At 36.6% G+C, this 19,949-nt stretch overlaps 1 protein-coding gene across 1 annotated transcript in view; it reads left to right on the forward strand.

Annotated features, from left to right (window-relative positions):
• Window positions 1-19,949, forward strand: part of poln (polymerase (DNA directed) nu) — a 55,545-nt gene that overhangs the window by 28,290 nt on the left and 7,306 nt on the right. Inside the window, exons 15-19 of the mRNA XM_048183903.1 lie at window positions 6,352-6,409; window positions 8,892-8,969; window positions 14,158-14,269; window positions 15,546-15,628; window positions 18,840-18,971. Coding sequence (XP_048039860.1) covers window positions 6,352-6,409; window positions 8,892-8,969; window positions 14,158-14,269; window positions 15,546-15,628; window positions 18,840-18,971 — 463 coding nt within the window. The remainder of the gene's footprint in view (window positions 1-6,351; window positions 6,410-8,891; window positions 8,970-14,157; window positions 14,270-15,545; window positions 15,629-18,839; window positions 18,972-19,949) is intronic.

Below are 19,949 nucleotides of genomic sequence, written 5' to 3' on the forward strand. Positions count from 1 at the left end.
GCTGAAACAAAAACATCATATAGCAAACCAGGCTCTACAAACCAAAGTATCCCATTAAGAGTCAATGAGATGTACGTCTATGTTATTATTTTCACAGTGCCTGGTTTGATGAGCTCTAAAACAACAAGCGCCACTGTTAATTGTTTTTGTGCATGGAGCTCAGTTTCTGTGTTTATTAAGCTTTTGCCACACAACACAAACAGTAGCAGATGAGTAACAACAGTGAGAGGAGAGGGCATACATACGGCAACAGTGTGCTAATGAGAGAGAGAGAGAGAGAGTGAGGGGCATCTTACTGTGCTTTCTGTTGTCTCACAGGCTTTAGAAACATCTGTGCCTCAAAGCATTAACACATTCATCTTGCTGCGGTTTTTCTAAAGCTGGGCCACAGGGAGGAATAGTTCTATTTTAGTAATTTACCAAAGACTGCGGAAAATCACTTTGAAGACCTCAAAATGATGACTTGGATATGTAAGGCTTTGAGAATAATTTAGTCCCTGTCTGTGGTGTTTCACGGGCAGGTTAGTGAATTATTTTCTTCTTTTGCAGTAGCTTACGGCGTGTGAATATTGTACAGTGCATGAGTGTGTGTGTTCGAGGCCTCTACTGTATCTCTTACTCAGCCTCAGAAACAGCAGAGGCAGCATGTTTCGGTGTTGTCATGCCGACAGGGTGCCGCTGTGGGATAGCAATGGATCTTGCCCATCGCCTGGGTGATTGAAGGGTTTGTTGCCACGGAAACTGTGCAGAAACATAGGGTAATTTCAAATATATGTATATGAAATGTGTGTGTGTGTGTGTGTGAGAGAGAGAGAGTTTTATACTCTGTGAAGGTCTTTGAGGGTCTGGTTGATGAATTCTGTGCTTACATTGCTCAATTAATTAATCATCCAAACCTCTTTAACCTCTGAATCAATATAGCAGATTCTCCAGCCGTTACTGGCCCGCTGCTACTGCCCCACCTCACACCTCAAACAGCAAATATGTGCACACGCACACAGACTCTCACTGCATATCTTTTCTTTCAGCTTTAACCCCCTGTTGTGTCGGTTAATGAGCATCCAACACCCCTGTGTGTAATAATGATCTTCTGTGTGGGCGTTGGTGTGTACTGCGGTAAAGATGAGGTAGTTGCAGTGATGCAAACCCTCCAGCAGATGGCAGCAGCCCTGAGCTAAAGAACCATTATTGGGAATGTAAACTGTTTCTTCTTCTTCCTTACAATGTCAGCAGCTGAATTCCCACCAGAGTAGCTTAGATGTACAAATTCTACTCTTTTTCTTGTCATTCTCTCTAACTTTCATCTTTGCTCTAGCCTGTACACTTCGGAGCAGTTCCTGGGCCTTGTATTGCAGGACTTCTCATGTTATTGCCTCGTTGGGATGAATTGCTTGTGTTTTATTTTTCATTCTTTCAAGTCACTTTCAATAAAAGCATTTGTACAATGTGGCATTCTCATCATCATGTTTTTGGATTGTGATGCTGTGAGACTGACCACATTTGTCTAGTGCTTTTAAAATGCATATACTGTAGGCTAATGTTTTTGATTACTGCAGCAGCAAAAATTAAATGAATTCTTAATGAACAATACTTTTACAGCATTTATTCATCTTGGGTAGTGATAATTTCTACATATACATTTTTAACATTACAGGTTAATTATTCAGTTGGTATTATGCACATCTACGCTAGAGTTCAAAAGTTATATTCATCAAAGATTCCTGAAAAAGTATCATGATTTCCACAAAAATATTAAGCAGCACAATTGTTTTCATTATTGATAATAATAATAAATGTTTCTTGCAAATAAGCATATCAGAAGGATCACGTGACACTGAAATCGGGAGTAAATATATTAAAATAGACAACAGTTAATTTCAATTGTATTAATATTTCACAATATTACTGTTTTACTCTATTTTTGATCAAATAAATGCAGCCCAAACTTTTGAATGGTACAGTATATTTATAAATTAACCTAATTAATAAATGGTATAAAAATGATTGCTCAATATTAGTTAATGATGCATAATACATTAGCTAATATTTATATTTAGAACGTATTACTGCGTTTCAAAACTCATTGCAACATTTTGCATTTAAACCAATCAACTGTCCTGAGGGAAATTACTGTTTTGATTGAACGTTGTATCAGGGAAGATGTGTGAGACTGTTACTTCCACTCATCAAACACATTCAGAGTACAGTTACAAATTTTCATGCACACTCAACATGCATAAATTCAGGCCCATGTGATAGTTACAGTCAAACGCACACTTTCTCATGCTTCCTCAACTGCTCTCATAATTAAAGAGACCCTGACTCAACAACTCCTTGAAACTGAAGGGCGGTGTCCGTGTGAGTGATGCATATTGATTGTGTGTGTGTGTGTCAGCAGTAACAGAAGGAGCTGACCCAAGCTGCATGTTTTTTTTTTTTTTTTTGTGTGTGTGTGTGTGTGTGTGTGTGTGTGTTTTTGCCTTGTCATCTGTCTTTGTAACCAGGGTGATGCCAACGTCGTCACCCAACCCCACACTGGGACTGGACTCAGTATGGCGCACTGTAATCCAAAGCCAATGTGATGACTGACAGAGAGAAAGAATGAAAATATGTAAAATCTGTCTAAACAGGCAGATGCAAGAGACAGTGTGTGTATGTGTGTGTGTTTGCAGTGAGCAATAGACTATTACCACCTCTGTTACCGTGAGAAAGCGAGAGTCCACATCTTATTGACTATCACTGTATGTGTGTGTGTGTTAATACTGGTGCAGCATATGTTGAGGAGGGGAGAGGCCTGCAGGGTGGAGACCAGCCTTCTGTCACCCTGGCAACGGTCCTGCAGTGCCAGCACTCTGTGTGTGTGAGAGATGAGGATTTAAATGAAGGGAAGTCCTATGCTGGGGGTGATATTGAAACAGAGAAGAGCAGTGGGTGGGTTTGTTGCACCACTGAGGCTATGCGTATTGCAGTGCGCTCTGCAGGTTGCTCATATCGTGTAGGGTATTGACTCTGAGGGTTGGGCCGATTGCTCCCTGCTGTCAGAACTATTAGTATCACGCCCCCAGTGATGCTTGTTCATCCAGCTGAGCAGGCAGATCTGACAGCTCAACCAACCCTTAGCTCAAACTTTCTCAGAGATGGACCCTGCTTAAACATACTGTATTTTGAACCACTGTCATTCACAAAGTTCTGCACATAATGTTGTAATCTTGTTTCTCCTTTTTCCTTTTTTTTTTTGCTAATTTGATCATTCTTTTCGTCTATCAAGAGGTCACTTTTAGCCAATTTTAACCCTGTAAAGCCTGACATATAAGAAAAATCTGTTTTTTGAATGGAGACGTTTATTGAACATTTAGATAAAAAAGTATCATATATGATTGATATGTTTAATGTTTTCATGGTTCATATAGAGATAGTGGATTATAATTATAATCAAGCAGAAAAAAAGCCCAAAATGAGCAAAAAAAATGCAATTTGATTGTTGCAGATATTAATTTGACCAAAAAGTAAGATGAAATTCTGATAGCTCGTATTGTAAATCAATGAGATCTTTATAGCACTATAGCAGACTACTTGAATATAATGCATATAACTATTAGTTGTCACTCTATATCACCCAATAATGTCTTAAGGTATGTAACTGCTTAGTATTATGATCAAAGCTCTTTAGTTTTTATTGTGGGGGGCAAAATAATGCAGTGCAATACAATGATGATTGAGAGTACAAATTAATCTTCCTCAAAAGCCTGATGTAGCTTGAAACTCACATTCTAAACTGTGATATATATATATATATATATATATATAGGTTATTAAGTAAACCTGAGTTGCTTCAGTCCAGTAAGTGAAATATTATCTTGAAATATTACTAACAAAATACATTTACTTCATCAAAATCAGTAAAGATTTTACCGCAAAAAGATACATGAACCACGACCTGACCTGAAATATTTTTTATCAAATATACTAAAACAATTTTTACTCGTATTCCATAAAAAATAGGAATTGTCCATTTTAATTTCACAGTGACTTTAATGTTTGCTGTTGAGCAGTCATGAATTTTGCAGTTTGAAGTGACAACTGCAAACCTTTTTTTACTCTTCATTTAACCCCCATCCCCTCCCTCTTTCTTGTTCTCCACTTCTGTTTGCCCTCTCTCTCTGTTGAATAATTGATTAGCTGAGCTATGGATGAGCAGTGGTGTGTGCTTCAGTCTTAATTCCACTACCTTAGCAAAATCACCTGCCACGAGAGTCAAGAATGTGTGTAAGGGAGCGAGAGAACTGAACAGAGAGAGAGAGAAAGTGGGAAGAAAGAATGAGTTACAGAGAGTACAAAGTATACAAAGAAGATCGCTCTAAAGCCTTGACTTTCAAAAATGTGTCTTCAGTGCCAGTGTGTGTGTATGAGTGTTAATGTGCCCTTGTGTGTGTTTGTGTGAGAAAAGCATGGTAAGCGGCATTTTCTTGTCCAGATTAAGCCGGATTAGAGTCAGAGTGAAGAGCTGAGTCCAGCCTGATCCTCAGATCAATACCACTGTGCTCCATCCTCTGCGTCTTTTACTCGTTCTCTGTTTCTCCCAATCTTTGAGTTTATGCATCCAATCAGTGTTTCTCAATGTTTCATTGTCTATATGATCAGACTATAGTTATGTTGAATTGTCTCAAATAAATAACATCTAATAATTGAAAATATCAACAAATAGATTTGTATAGATAAAGTCTGGTATTGCAAAGCATTGGTTTAGTTTATGCAAATGAACGATGAACTATTTGATAATCCATCTTATTACATGGCTACATACCAAATAAACAAATGGACAAAAATATTGAATTGACTGCTTAATTATAAATCTTAAGCATTTGAATCTGCAACGCTGCAGTTGTCCAATCAGAATCAGGTATTCCAGAGAGCCATGTAGTAGTAATATTACGAATAATTACTGTATAAACAAGAAAGGAATCATCTCTCCTCCCTCTCTCTCATGCACAGAGACTCTCTACCTCTCTATCTATCTCTCTCTCTCTCCACCTTCTATCTGTATTAAATTACTGTAGATCAATAGAGCTATTCAAACAGAAGCAGAGAGCCTCAGCTGCTATTAAAAGCTCTTCCTCTCTCCCAGACTACCAGCATCTATCACACCCAGACAACAGATTTACTGCACACTATAACCTGAGATCAGCTCATATCGTTCCTACACACATGCTAAAACCACAGCACGATGCTGATCTTAGGACGGGATCGTGTCATGAATACTCCAGTTCTAATAGAGATGTAGACAAGAACGCTGATCTAGCATTATGTTCCTGTTCACATTTCAGAGTTAAGACAATCAAAAGGTGTTTGATGCAGGAAGCATTTTAAACGTCTTTCAGTAATTCATATACTTCAAATTCAAGACACACATGACTGCATGGTTAAACTGAGACGGAGCCACTTTGTGTTTGTAGGAGAAAGATGTGAGTGTGTGTGTGTGTGTGTGTGTGACTGGCCTTGAAGCTGTATATCTCTTCCCTCTCAGCATTTGTAGATTTACCACTGAAATAAAGCAATGGGAGGAACGAAGAACTGACCTTCCTATCAGCACTTTCCTTTCATTCAGATAAATACAGACTGAAACCTTTTACCTGCAGACTCTCTCACACACATTTGTGCATTCCATCATTTCCCTTTGGCATGTTCTTTCTCTGTGCATCATTGTCTCTGCCTCACACACACAAGCACATACTGTATTATAAGTGCCGAGCAGCTCTTTTCCTAGATCCTGAAAGCTTAATTTGTTCTTGATGAAAGATGAAAATTGTCTACACTAGTTCTGTCCTCCAGAGGAAAAGTGGGACTAATGATGGTTTTACTACTGACTACTCATGCCACCCCTCTGTTTTAAGAGCATGAGGCCGGGGGTCGGTTTCAGATCCAGAGACTGGAGACCATCTGTCAGCCAAACAGTTTAGATCTCATGTTCAAAAAGCTATCATAACTTTACCAGATTAATACTTTAATTTCCTCATCTCATTAGTGTCTTTTATCCCTCAGTAGACTGATAAGAGGGCAAAGCATATTTAACATTCCTTCCCAGAGACAGTTTAAAATTAATTTAAAACCCAAGTTAGAGGCCAATCTCATTCATTTACTGATTGGAAAGACTATGCTGCATCGTGCCATAGCGGCCCCGTTTGGCATTTTGTAAGCGCTGTGAAGTCTGCATATCTGTTAAAGCCAGGGCTAAATTTAACCTAGTCTTTGTGTTGTGGTATTGGAAGTGAGAGGCACTGTGCTGTGCTTTTCAGGGTGACTGAATCAGACGCTTTCAAATGAATAATAACTGGTTCTTTCCTCCTCCTACAGAATTTCCAAGCTCTTCCGAAGCAGTCACTGCAGATCTCTAAGAAACAGTACATCCAAGGTAAAGTATGTGTAATCAGGCAAAAATTAATTTTTAGAAATAAATACTTTTATTCAAGGATGCATTAGATTGTTCAAAAGTGACAGTAAAAACTTTTACATTGTTACAAAAAATATATATTTTAAATAGATGCTATTCTTTTGGACTTTTTATTCATCAGAGAATCCTGAAAAAAATGTTTCATGGTCTCTACAAAAATATTAAGCAGAACAACTATTTCCAGCATTGATAATAATAAGAAATGTTTATTGAGCACCATATTAAAGCATTTTAAATAATATCTGTATATCTGTCATGTGCTACTTAAGTCTTGATCTGGAGTAAAATTTGGGCATTGTAATCTAATTTCAACTGCGAGTCACTATTTTTCATGACTGTGTTGACAGTTGTCACTTAAAATCACCCCAGTTAGGGTCTACACTTGGCTTTAGTGAGAGAAAGGGTATTCTGTTGATAAAATATGAATAAAAAACATTATTTTAATCTTATGCTCCCATTTTACACACATATATGCCTAGAGCTTTCTTTGTTACAGTATATACACAGACTGAGTCTTATATACAGTGGCATGAAAAAGTATGTGAACCCCTTGCAGAATCTGTGAAAATGAGAATTATTTTAATAAAATAAGAGGGATAAAAAAAACTGTCCTGAGTAAGACATTTTACATAAAAGATGTTTGCATTTATTTCACAAGACAAAACAATAGCTGAATTTATTAAAATAACCCCATTCATAAGTATGTGAACCATTGATTCTCAATACTGTGTGTGGTTACCTGATGATCCACGACTGTTTTTATGTTTTGTGATGGTTGTTCATGAGTCTCTTGTTTGTCCTGAGCAGTTAAACTGAGCTCTGTTCTTCAGAAAATTACTCCAGCTCCTGCAGATTCATCAGTTTTCAAGCATTTTTGCATATTTGAACCTTTTCCAGCAGTGACTGTATGATTTTGAGATTCATCTTTTCACACCGAGGACGACTGAGGGACTCAAACTCAACTATTAAAAAAGGTTCAAACATTCACTGATGCTCCAGAAGGAAACACGATGCATTAAGAGTCGGGGTGTGAAAACTTTTGAACAGGATGAAGATGTCACAAATTTTTCTTATTTTGTTTAAATATCGTAGTTTTTCATTTAGTACTGCCCTTCGGAACCAACAGAAGATACTTGCATGTTTCCCGGCAGAAAAATTAAGTTCAATTTACCTTGATATTTGAATTCAAAAGTTTTCACCCCTCGGCTCTTAATGCATTGTGTTTCCTTCTGGAGCATCAGTGAATGTTTGAACCTTTTTTAATAGTTGAGTTTGAGTCCCTCAGTCGTCCTCGGTGTGAAAAGATGAATCTCAAAATCATACAGTCACTGCTGGAAAAGGTTCAAATATGCAAAAATGCTTGAAAACTGATGAATCTGCAGGAGCTGGAGTAATTTTCTGAAGAACAGAGCTCAGTTTAACTGCTCAGGACAAACAAGAGACTCATGAACAACCATCACAAAACATAAAAACAGTCGTAGATCATCAGGTAACCACACACAGTATTGAGAATCAATGGTTCACATACTTATGAATGGGGTTATTTTAATAAATTCAGCTATTGTTTTGTCTTGTGAACTAAATGCAAACATCTTATATCTTACTCAGGACAGTACTAAACAAAAATAACATGCTTATTTTATTAAAATAATTCTCATTTTCACAGGTTCTGCAAGGGGTTCACATACTTTTTCATGCCACTGTACAGTCCGCATAACCCTTCACACATCGTATTTCACCCAACTGCCTTTCTTTTTTTCTGTCAGTTATTCTTTTTTTCTGTCAGTTATTATTTCTAGTTATTGCCATGAACAATGTCTTTTACATATATACTGTAAAAGCTAGAGCTTCATTCATCTTTCCTTTGCTCCTCACTTCTCCTTTTTAGCACCATCACCTTCGTCTGCACTGCTTCACTCTGTTCATGTCCTTTATATTGACCTTTTCAGCACTCATCAGTGACTCGGATTAATGGACGATATTACATTCAAATTCTTTCCTATTTGATTTACGTAAATTAAAAAGTAAAATACAAACTAAAATCAATAATTTTAATTGCTACATGTGAATTTAGGCATCACAGCATTATAATGCACAGTATGAGAAAAGATATTCATTTTGGGATTTGCTAAAGACTACATTTAACAGTGTTATTGATTTAGTAGTGTTTTTAATAATTAATGTTAAGTCAGTGTTAGATGATGGAAAAGGTAATCTAAATGTAAATATAGGACAAGTTATATCACCTGATAATTATATCCATGTACTATATCAAGCATCCCTGATTACATTGCTTTGTGATTTTGGAGCTTAATTTGTATTTATAATGTTTCAGTCACAAGGTTTTAAACAGAAATGCTGCGATACTATATTATATATTGTGTTTAGAATTCTGACTCATTTGTATTATTATGTGTTTTAACTGATGTGTTTGTGTGTATAGGAAAGAACCCTGACGTAGTGACTGTGCACCCGCGTGCCATGTTCATTCCACGAGAAGGTTGGACATTCCTCTCTGCAGGTGAGTGTCTCTAAAAAGCAAAGCTTTTCAAAGCCTCTAGTAGTTGTGTTATTTTCTTTGTAAATGTTTGTGCTGTGATGTGCACCGCAACAATTGTGTTTTTAGGACATGTACTTGTACGTCTGGGTATGTGTTTGTTTGTTCTGACAGCACTGAGTGTGTGTGAGGTGTGTCAGTGTGTTGTTACATAACGGTGTCACAGCAAGGACAGTGTAACCTGCAGCAGAAGAGGCCAGCCTTCAGACCCCATGGCAATATCATACTCACAACCTTGGAAACAGCCTGTTCTGGCCCACAATCTCATCTGTTGGCTGGACAACAAAGTTACACAAAACCCCTTAAACACTGCGTGTGTATGAGAGGGAGATATGGACACAGGGGAGTGATGTGAGATCACTTAATTGGCTTTTGTCTCTTTGATATTTTTTAAGCTTCAGGAGGACTCGTTCATTTTATTTTATGTTTGCTGACATATGCATATTTGGTGTATGTATGTGTGTGCGTGTGCGTATGGGGGGCTGGTTCAGTAGCAGTGTGAGTTCCTGTCCCTATGGTGGCCTTGTCACATCCAATCGTACATTGTGCCGGCTGTTTCCAGAAGGAGAACAGAGAGAGAGGCTAGAATGAGGACAAAGTCATCCCTCGTTCCCTGTTTGTCTGGTGGCCTCTATAGCACAGACTGAACTCCCTCTATTTTATCCCCTACATCTCTCCTGAACTCTCCACTGAGCCTTCAGATCAGATAATAATACTTCACTTTATCCTGTCATATCGGGTCCTTTTTTAACTAAAACCATCATTCCCAAAAGGCCTTGCAACCTTTTCCTTAACAGCTTCATCAGTCAATATCACCTTTCAATAAATATGTTTTCTTGGAAGCCCTCTTTCCGCTTCCTGAGGAGAGAGGTACATCAAACAATGAACTAGATAGTGCCACAACATTTTTGAAGGGTTTTTTCCCCTTTTTTTTTTTTAGAATAAAGACAGTAAAGTCCCTTTCAAGGAAAGTCTGTTCACTTGGCGGCCATATTTGCAACGCCTCTGGGCAGCTATTTCGGGCATTCAAGACCAAGTCCTATCTATTTGAATGGGGGAATCCTAAAATCTCAAAAACCGCTTGACGAACTCACAATTAAATAATATTTCAAATCACAACAAAATCTGACACGAACTGTCCCATAAATGTTTTTATGCTCAAATAACATTAGAAATCTTATTTTTCAGGCTTGATGAGCCAATGCGCATGTGCAGCTGAATCTCCCATATAGCATTGTGCATGGAGCATTTTTACATTTAATTTTTACATTTTAGCCTGTGTAATATAGAAATAAAGGGTAGCTTAGACTTGTTTTTATAGATTCATATATTTGTTGGTTATATTCAGTGTTTTTATTGTTAACTGAAACTATTAACTTGTGTTCATGAATTGAAATAAAATTAAATAAATATTAGATGAAAAACTAAAATTTAAATGACAATTAGAAATGATGCCTTGGCAAGTAATGAAATAAACTAAGTTTGAAGTTGAAGTGCTAAAATTACTAAAGCTAAAACTGAAATAAAAAATAAAATAAATATTAAAAAAACAATAACACAAAAATGACAAAAACAAAACAAAATTACTAAACTTTGAAAAATGAATGCTAATTAAAATAATAAATAAATAGTATATAAATATATACTATAATAGTATATATAAAAAAAAAAAAAAAAAAACTGGTTGTATTTTGTTTAGTTCAGATCAATTGCATGACTAGTCAAGTCGATCATACAATGAGCTTGTATCTGTGTGAACAGGGAAACATCTATCTGGTATCTGAGCACACTGCTTATGAAGCTATTGATTTTGTATGTCTATCTTTAGACCATCTTTTCATTTATAAATCAATGTGGGACTATTTTTGCATTACGACCAGACTCGTATTAATAGAGCCACTGCTCTTCAATATGTTCTGTGTTAGATCTTAATTTAGCTGGCTCAGAGTAAAAGAAACCTGCTCTTATGCCTAGATATTTAGTTTTGGACCACAGATGACAATCTGGCACTAAAAGGGCATAAGAAAACTAAGAATATAGGTGATTGCTTATAGCGATGCCTTTTGCTCATATTTAAGGTTAGGGCTTTTCGAAAATTGTGATCATTTTAAATCTTATTTTAAAGGTGCCCTATAACTTTTTTTTAAAAGATGTAATATAAGTCTAAGGTGTCCCCTGAATGTGTCTGTGAAGTTTCAGCTCAAAATACCCCATAGATTTTTTTTAATTAATTTTTTTAACTGCCTATTTTGGGGCATAATTAGAAACGAGCCGATTAAAGGTTGTGGCCCCTTTAAATTGCGCGCTCTCCGCCCCCTCCCGAGCTCTCGACTCTATCACAGCATAAACAAAGTTTACACAGCTAATATAACCCTCAAAATGGATCTTTACAAAGTGTTCGTCATGCATACTGAATGCATGCGTCGGATTGTGTGAGTATTGTATTTATTTGGGTGTTTACATTTGATATTGAATGAGTTTGATAGTGCTCTGTGGCTAACTGGCTAACACTACACTGTTGGAGAGATTTATAAAGAATGAAGTTTTTATGAGTTATACAGACTGCAAGTGTTTAATAATGAAAATAACGACGGTTCTCCGTGAATACAGTAAGAAACGACGGTAACTTTAACCACATTTAACAGTACATTAGCAACATGCTAACGAAACATTTAGAAAGACAGTTTACAAATATCACTAAAAATATCATGTTATCATGGATCATGTTTCACCATTTTTCGCTGTTGTCCTTGCTTGCTTACCTAGTCTGATGATTCAGCTGTGCACATCCAGATGTTCTGCCCTTGTGTAATACTAACTGCCCTTGTGTTATGCCTCAATCATGGGCTGGCATATGCAAATATTGGGGGCGTACACCCCGACTGTTACGTAACAGTCGGTGTTATGTTGAGATTCGCCTGTTCTTCGGAGGTCTTTTAAACAAATGAGATTTATATAAGAAGGAGGAAACAATGGAGTTTGAAACTCACTGTATGTCTTTTCCATGTACTGAACACTTGTTATTTCACTATGCCAATATAAATTCAATTTTTAATTCTAGGGCACCTTTAAACTAAAAAATAAAACTTATTTATACTTATTTTTTCTTTAATTTTAAACCTTAACACATAACTCATCTTGCACCACTTATTGATTTTTATTTTTTTTATTATTTTTTTTTGTCAGTCGATCTGGTGGAAAAATGCATAAAAACAAGAGCTAGCTATATGTAGAGACCAGAATATCATAGAGACTTGAGACCAGTAAGTAACCACCCAGAACATCTTAAAGGTCCAGTCACATTATCAAAATTTTGTATAAATTTTGCATGCAAAATCTGCACGGGGAACTTTTTCACCCTCACACAAAACTGGTATGGATGAAACTACCTTAACACGATCTTAACATCATGATGCCGAGTTTTGCACAGATCCACTCACGTTTTATTTTGTAAAATGTAAAATTCTAGTTTGTTCCATGGTTGATAAGTGAGGTTTTAATTAGAAATGCACAAGATATAACAATAATTCTAAATCAATAAGTCGACATTTGCTTATAAGTATATATATATATTGTTGCTTTTAACTGTTCTGTGCGCATGGAGTTTCATGTGTTGATTTCATGAGTTACAGTACATGCACATTCTAATCTGCTACCTTCATTGTCATCATCTGGGAATAGAAATTAAAAGATATCCCGATACAAGGACATTAGCATTTAATAAACTGTTAATAAAAATGGGAAGTTGGTACAGGAATTGACCTAATCTGACAAACTTCCCTAAGTAGCTTTAAATGGAATTAAATTATTGTGATATGCATCTGTACTTAAGGCATATTAGATTAATCTTTACTTAAATCGCTGTTATTTTGTTTTTCGACATTGTGCCACTGGAAAAGGTTGACCATGGCTCATTTAAGTTGCCATCTGATACTCATTGAAGCATCAAACACTGGTCTTATTTAGCTGGTTTAGGAAAAAAAAAAAAAGGATTTCAGGTTTAATTATCGAGGCCTTATTAGTCTCAATTTATAAAGAAAGGACTATAGAATATGAGCTGACCTTATATAATGCCATATGACTCTCATACAACAATCAAATACTAATACAGGGCACATAGTTATTTCAGTCCAAAAACAGGATATGGGACCGTGTTGGGTGCCAGTGTTGGTGTGTGTGAGGGTGAGTCAGTGCTACTCTGGCAGTCACTTCAGTACACACTCACTCACACACACACACTCTCTCTCTCTCACTTTCCCTCTCTCTCTCTCAAATTCAAATTCAAAGTGTGCTTTATTTGCATGACAATTGTTACAATGTATTGCCAAAGCATTTCTAATTTTTACAGTGAATCAAAATACATGTACATATACACACATAAAAAGTAGAACAATCAATCAACATTTTAGAATTCTATGAACAATTTAGAATTCGGTGTGTGCGCATGAGTCTCTGTGTGTGTGTGTTTGTGTGTGTGTGTGTGTGAGAGTGCATTACTGAATAGTTGAATCCATCTTTTTGTGACAGGCATCAATGTATCTTGCTGCTAGTAGGATGCAATCTCTTTTTTCACCTAATAAATGTTGAATTTGTGTTTTATTGTTTAATTTTATGAAGTAAGGGCAAAGTATTTTAAATTTTAGATAAAATGTCTTTCTGATTTCCTCATAGTTAGGGAAGCTGGTGAGGAAGTGTTGCTTTGTCTCTACTTCTCCCTGGTCACAGTTTGGGCAGATGCGGCTCTCTCTGGGCAGACAGTTCTGTCTGTATCTGCACATCTCTACAGTCAGCATGTGACTGCTCTGTCTGTACCTCGTCATTCTGTTTCTTTATTTCTTGTTAACTTCTTGTTCTTTCTCTCTCTCTCTCTCTCTCTCTCTCTCTATCTCTCTCTCTCTCATACACACACACACACACAGTCTGTATTGCAGTGTGAAATTATCCTCCCTAATATTCTCTTTTATCTGACAGAGAAGCTGATGGGTGCATTACTGTTCCTACTGATACTGATGGGAGAGATGCCAGCACACACCATTTACTGCCATCTTCTCCCCCTTTATCTTGTTATTAGGAAGGAGAGTTATGAAAATATGGCGTGGTTGAAGATTCAATTTGAAGGAGGTCATTATTATATGTCTCTATGTGTTTTTAGATTTCTGTCAGGTGGAGTTGCGTCTCTTAGCTCATCTGTCAGCTGACCCACAGCTACTGAGAATCTTTCAGAACCCTGAAGCAGACGCTTTCACCATGCTGGCGGCCCAGTGGTGGGTACACACACCATAAGAGTGTCAACCATATACACACAGTATGACTGTCACTATCCCAACACATATACAGAACACATATTTGCTTCTTTTTTCCCTCTCATTTTGATCTGTACATATTTGTTTTCAGGGACACATATACACTAAAATGTTACAGTAGAGTAAAAATTAATACTTTTACTCATCAAGAACTTTCTATTCATCACAGAATCCTGAAAAAAAAAATGTATCAGCATCAAATAAAACATAAATATTAAGCCATTTTCAACATTGACGATAATTATAAGAAATGTTTCTTAAGCACCAAATCTGAAGGATCATGTGACACTGAAGACTGGAGTAATGGCTGCTGAAAATTAAGCTTTGCCATACATTTTAAAATATATTAAAATAGAAAACCATTATATTTTAAATTGTAATAATATCTTACAATGTTACTTTTTTTTTGAAGCAATCTATATTATACTGCTGTCTCTTTAATTTTTTCTGCTTTATTTTATATTCTAATGAAAGTGCCTGGTCATTTTTTTTAATTGTGTGGATGCTGAACAATTAAAAGATATTAGTAGTTAGTAGGGACATTTTATGTGTGGTATTCTGAAAAACATGTTCAACAATGTATAATGTGCATACTTTGCATACGTAATAGGTTTAGGAGGTCACAGAGAGTCAAGCAAAAAGTGTTTAAAGAATGCTAGATGTTCCATTTGTCTCACACATGAAGGGTAATAAACAGGCTGACAAGAGGGCAAAGAGTCCTGAAGTACCAGTCTGTGTGTTTCACCCTGCGGCTGTGTGCAGTGAACCAGACAGAGAGCAAGACAGAGAAGAAATTGAGAGAGATGAGAACCGATCAGTCTGATGCTCATATCTCCACGGTTACCGTAGCACACAGTGACAGGCCTGTCCAGACAAAGTGTCATGTGATTGCTGACATGATCCCTGTGTGTGTGTGTGTGTGTGTGTGTGTGTGTGTGTGTGTGTGTGTGTGTGTGTGTGTGTGTGTGTGTGTGTGTGTGTGTGTGTAACTCACTTTCTAATGATGCCAGATTGTAAATTCGTTCTTTTATGTATGTGTGTTGCTTACTACTACAAAGAGCTGAGATTTTGATATTATAAAGTCTGAGTGCTGACCCAACACTAGCTGCTGCTCTAATGCAGTAAGACATCTGCTGGCAGCCTCTGATTCCCTGTCACAAACACTGATGCCTCCAGCATACCAGCACTGCTGGCACTTTCATTACATAAATGTCTTCGTCTATGTTTCTGTCTTTAGGAAGGGTGTGAGTGAGGACAGAGTGAGTTTGGAGGACAGAGAGCATGCCAAACGTATCGTCTACTCTGTGGTTTATGGAGCTGGTGAGAACTATGTTACCCACAATGCATGCACACCATTACTTCAATCTATAGGAAGTACAGAACGGTTCAGTATTCATAATTTATTTTACATTGCACCTCTTGTCTTTATAAGTGCTGTTTGCAATTTATGCTTTTTTGCTAACATTGACCACACACCTTCTCTTCAGTGGCTGTTGCAAGCAGTCTTGTGAAGTCCTGCGTGCTGCCATCTTTGCTCATGGGCACTCCCTTGAGCCATAAATACCATGTTACTAATTACTATTGAGCTGCAAGAAAATCACACCCTGACAGCAATGATAGCAGCAAAGAACGTGCACAGTCTCAAGCTCATTACTAGCAACACTTCTCTGGGTGCATAAGATGTAAATTCAAAAGCAGCAGACAAGGAAATATTTACATTTCGAGCAATGTGAAGATGAATAGATGATGACAGAAATTTCATTTTTGAATGAATTATTCAAACGTTCATGGTTTGGGATCTGTAATTTTTAAAATGTTTTCGAAATAACTCTCTTATGCTCACCAGGGCTGCATTTATTTGATCAAAAATACAGTAAAACAGTAATATTGTGAAATATTATTACAGTAAAAAATAACTCTTCTACTTTAGAATTTTTTTTTCAGGATTCTTTGATGAGTAGAAAGTTTGAACGAACATCGAAGAACACATTTATTTGAAATAGAAATCTTTTGTAATTTTTTCTTTACTGTCACTTTTGTTCAGTTTAAACCCAAAAATCCAAATTCTCTCATTAATTACTCACCTTCGTGTCATTCTACACCCGTAAGACCTTCATTCATCTTCGGAACACAAATTATGATATTTTTTATGAAATCCGAGAGGTATATGACTCGTCCATAGACAGCGATGAGAATACATTTCGTGTGCAAAAACAAAACAAAAATAACGACTTCATTCAACAATATCTATTTTTGGGTGAACTAACCCTTAAATGCATGCATCTTTGCAAACTAAAGTTTCTTTTAAAAAAATTAAATACAAAATCTTATTGACTTTTGAATGGTAGTGTACCTTTAAAAAAAAACAAAAAAAAAAAAACTTGAAACTTGAAAGCTTGAAACATTAAATGAGAAATAGCATGAAAAATTTGGTGGGTGGGGGGATTTAATGGAGTAAAACACTGTTCACTTAAAAAAAAAGCTTATCTGTACGATTGTGGCATAGGCAAAGCAGAGGTACATAAATTGATTTTTTTTTTTTTTTTAGAATGAAAAAGATAGACATTGATACAGATAGGAAGAAATATAGAGAAAAGTTGTGACCCAGACTGAAGTGCTTTGCTCTAGAAGTCAAGTGCAGAGAGCTTATTGTTCATAGTGGTTGCCTAGAGAGATCTTCCAGAATGTGGCTTCCATGACTACAACCTAGAGAAGAATCTTATTATGTGTGTATGGAGGGGAGAGAGGGACTGAAAGAGGTGTCACTGTTCCACTTTACTTTAACTGGGTCAGCTTGAACCTATCTCTGTTTTTTTTCTCTCGTTTATATTTTTTTGTCCAGCGTCTCACAATGCCTCACCAAAAAGTGTTTGTGAGTGTTAAGTTGCTGAATACAGAAAAAAGCTCTTATTACACTCTGATAAAGACACAAGGCATGATGAGACAGAGTTAAACATAGTCATTTCTACCATACTGTCATCTCAGGAAAAACGAGAAATAGAGACAGCTTGAGGACGGAAATATTGAGTGACTGAGTGCTTGTAGAAAGTGAGTGAGAGAAGAGGGGGTGAGAGCGCCACAGTGTCAGCATATGTTGATAATCTTGCAGAAAGCGACGGATTGCCATGGTTACCGAATACTAAAAGGAGGTGTAGCACAGAAGACAATCAAACACACACACTCAAAGGCGAGGGGGAGGGGTGGACACACACACTCAACTGGGTCAGAATATAAGAGGCTAACTATTGAGTATCCTAGAGAAGAAGGATGATTTGGAGGTGGAGAGGTTGCAGTAATTAGGCATAAGGAGGGGCACCAGAGAGCAAATGATCTCAACTAGTGAGAATGCACAGCGACACACACTCTTCATCACTTCTTTGTGCCTCTTGCCATCTTCATCTCCCTGCTCACATGCTTGATATTCATTTCTGTCTAGAAATAATCTCAATTACAGGCAGACAGAAGGTCAGATGAAAATGAGCCTGAGTCTCGCTTGTATATGAACTCTGTCCTACTTTATTCAACAGGTCATTGTGCGTAAAGCAAGTAGTATGGATTTTAAATTCAGTCATTCGGCTAGTTGTTACTATAGTTGGACTGATGACAAATTCTTTGCCTTTTGATTGGTTGGAGTGATGCAAGTAGCTACCCTACTTCTGATACTACAGTGTTTCTTAGGTGTTTATTAGTGCTGCTTGCTAAGCATCACTGTTATTATTAACACTATAATTAGGGTTAGAGATCTGAACCAACTATTAGACCTGAGTATTGAACTATGGCACATGCACTTATTTGTGCTGTGGACATGATGATACCTTAAATTCTGTGGATCATCAGGCTTACAATGATTGCCTGGTGGATAATAAAATCTCATAGACTTACACTGCTGTACAAAAGTTTGGGGTCAGTAAGATTTTTTTAGTGGTTTTGAAAGAAGTCAATTATCCTCACCAATGCTGCAATATTACAATATGTTTGATAAAAAAAAAACAGTAATATTGGAAAATATGAATACAATTTTAAATAACTGTTGTCTATTTTAATGTTTTGAAAATTAATTTATAACTCTGCTGAATTTTCAGCATCATTACTCCAGTCTTCAGTGTCACATGACCCTTCAGAAATCATAGAAAGTTTAAAAGAACAACATTTATTTGAAACAGAAATATTTTTGGTCAATTTAATGCGTCCTTGCTAAATAAAAGTATTTATTTATTTAAAAAAAAAAAAAATCTTATTGACCCCAAACTTAGTGTACATGTTATATCATATATTACACAATATCAGTAGAGGTAAAAGTCAGTGCTCTCATGTTTTTGTGTTACATTTGTTGTCAAGGTAGTTGTCGTCATAGCAACATCAGGAGAATGAGTTTAACCTTTTTTCTCAGCAATCATTCTGTGCCTGTTCTCACCTCATTTTGTCTTTTTTTGTCTCACCTTGAACTGTTTTAAGCTTGGAATATTTCTGCTCTCATACTATTGTCCACTGACTCACTCTCCCTCTTTCTTGCATGCATCATCGCACACAGGAAGAGAGCGGTTATCTGGTATTCTGGGTGTGAGTGCAGAGGAGGCCAGCCGTTTTCAGGACTCTTTCCTACAGACGTACAAAGAGGTGCCGGCCTTCATCCAGCACACCATCCAGCACTGCCACAAACACGGTGCGTGAGATAAACGGAGATTAGAGTTGAAAAAAATAGACAGAGCAGCACAGCATCTGACACTCACTTACAGAACTCACAGATCAGTGTGGTTAGAGCTGCCGTTAGGACACACGTTTACAGATATTACACACATCATGGTTTTTACAACACTGTGTGAACTTCACACAAAGTCACTCACACTCATTCTTCCACTTCTCTTAATGTGTCTCACAGTTATGTTTGCTGCTGCCATTATATTCTATCTATGTTCATCTGTGTTAAAAAAATACAGTAGGCAGTTTACTGGCCATATTTACAATTATTATAAAATATGAAATTTAAATATAATTTGGTATGCTGTATTGGCATGAGAAATGATAATACATTGTATGCCAATGCAGAATAGAGAAAAATGCAAGGCAGTTAAATAGGAGGTAACATAATATTAAGTATGAATGATTAAAAGCTAAAAATAACGATACAGTAGTCATGGCATACAACTTGGTAAGAGAAAGACAGTGTTAGATTTGTAACTACATCTTCGTCAGGCATTATCAGATTGATTATGATATACAGAGTTATCTTACTACTGTGATGTACAGTGAAACAGTGCTTTTGTGTTTACTTTGTGTGAACTGGTTACTAGTAACAACCAATGGGTGTCTTTTAACTGGCAATGGAGTAAAAAATGATTGCTTTCGCATCTTGTCCTTGAACTAGAAGATAAAGCATTCCCTCTTACCAATGAAAAATTACCGAGACTTTCTGACAGTACCTTTGCCATCGAACATTTCATAGATTTCACTGTATTGTCTTCAATCAGAAAATCAGTCAGAATCATTCAAAAAATATATTTATTGTTAGTGTTCCTGTTCTAATGGCTCATGATCTCATTTAGTGCATGCTGTAGATTCATAAATAGGTTAGAAAATGAGTGAAGCATTCATTGTTCAGAGTTAAGGCCTGTTCACACCAAGAACGATAAAGATATAGTTC

The sequence above is a fragment of the Megalobrama amblycephala genome, linkage group LG3, assembly GCF_018812025.1.
Source record: "Megalobrama amblycephala isolate DHTTF-2021 linkage group LG3, ASM1881202v1, whole genome shotgun sequence".
Classification (NCBI taxonomy): domain Eukaryota; kingdom Metazoa; phylum Chordata; class Actinopteri; order Cypriniformes; family Xenocyprididae; genus Megalobrama; species Megalobrama amblycephala.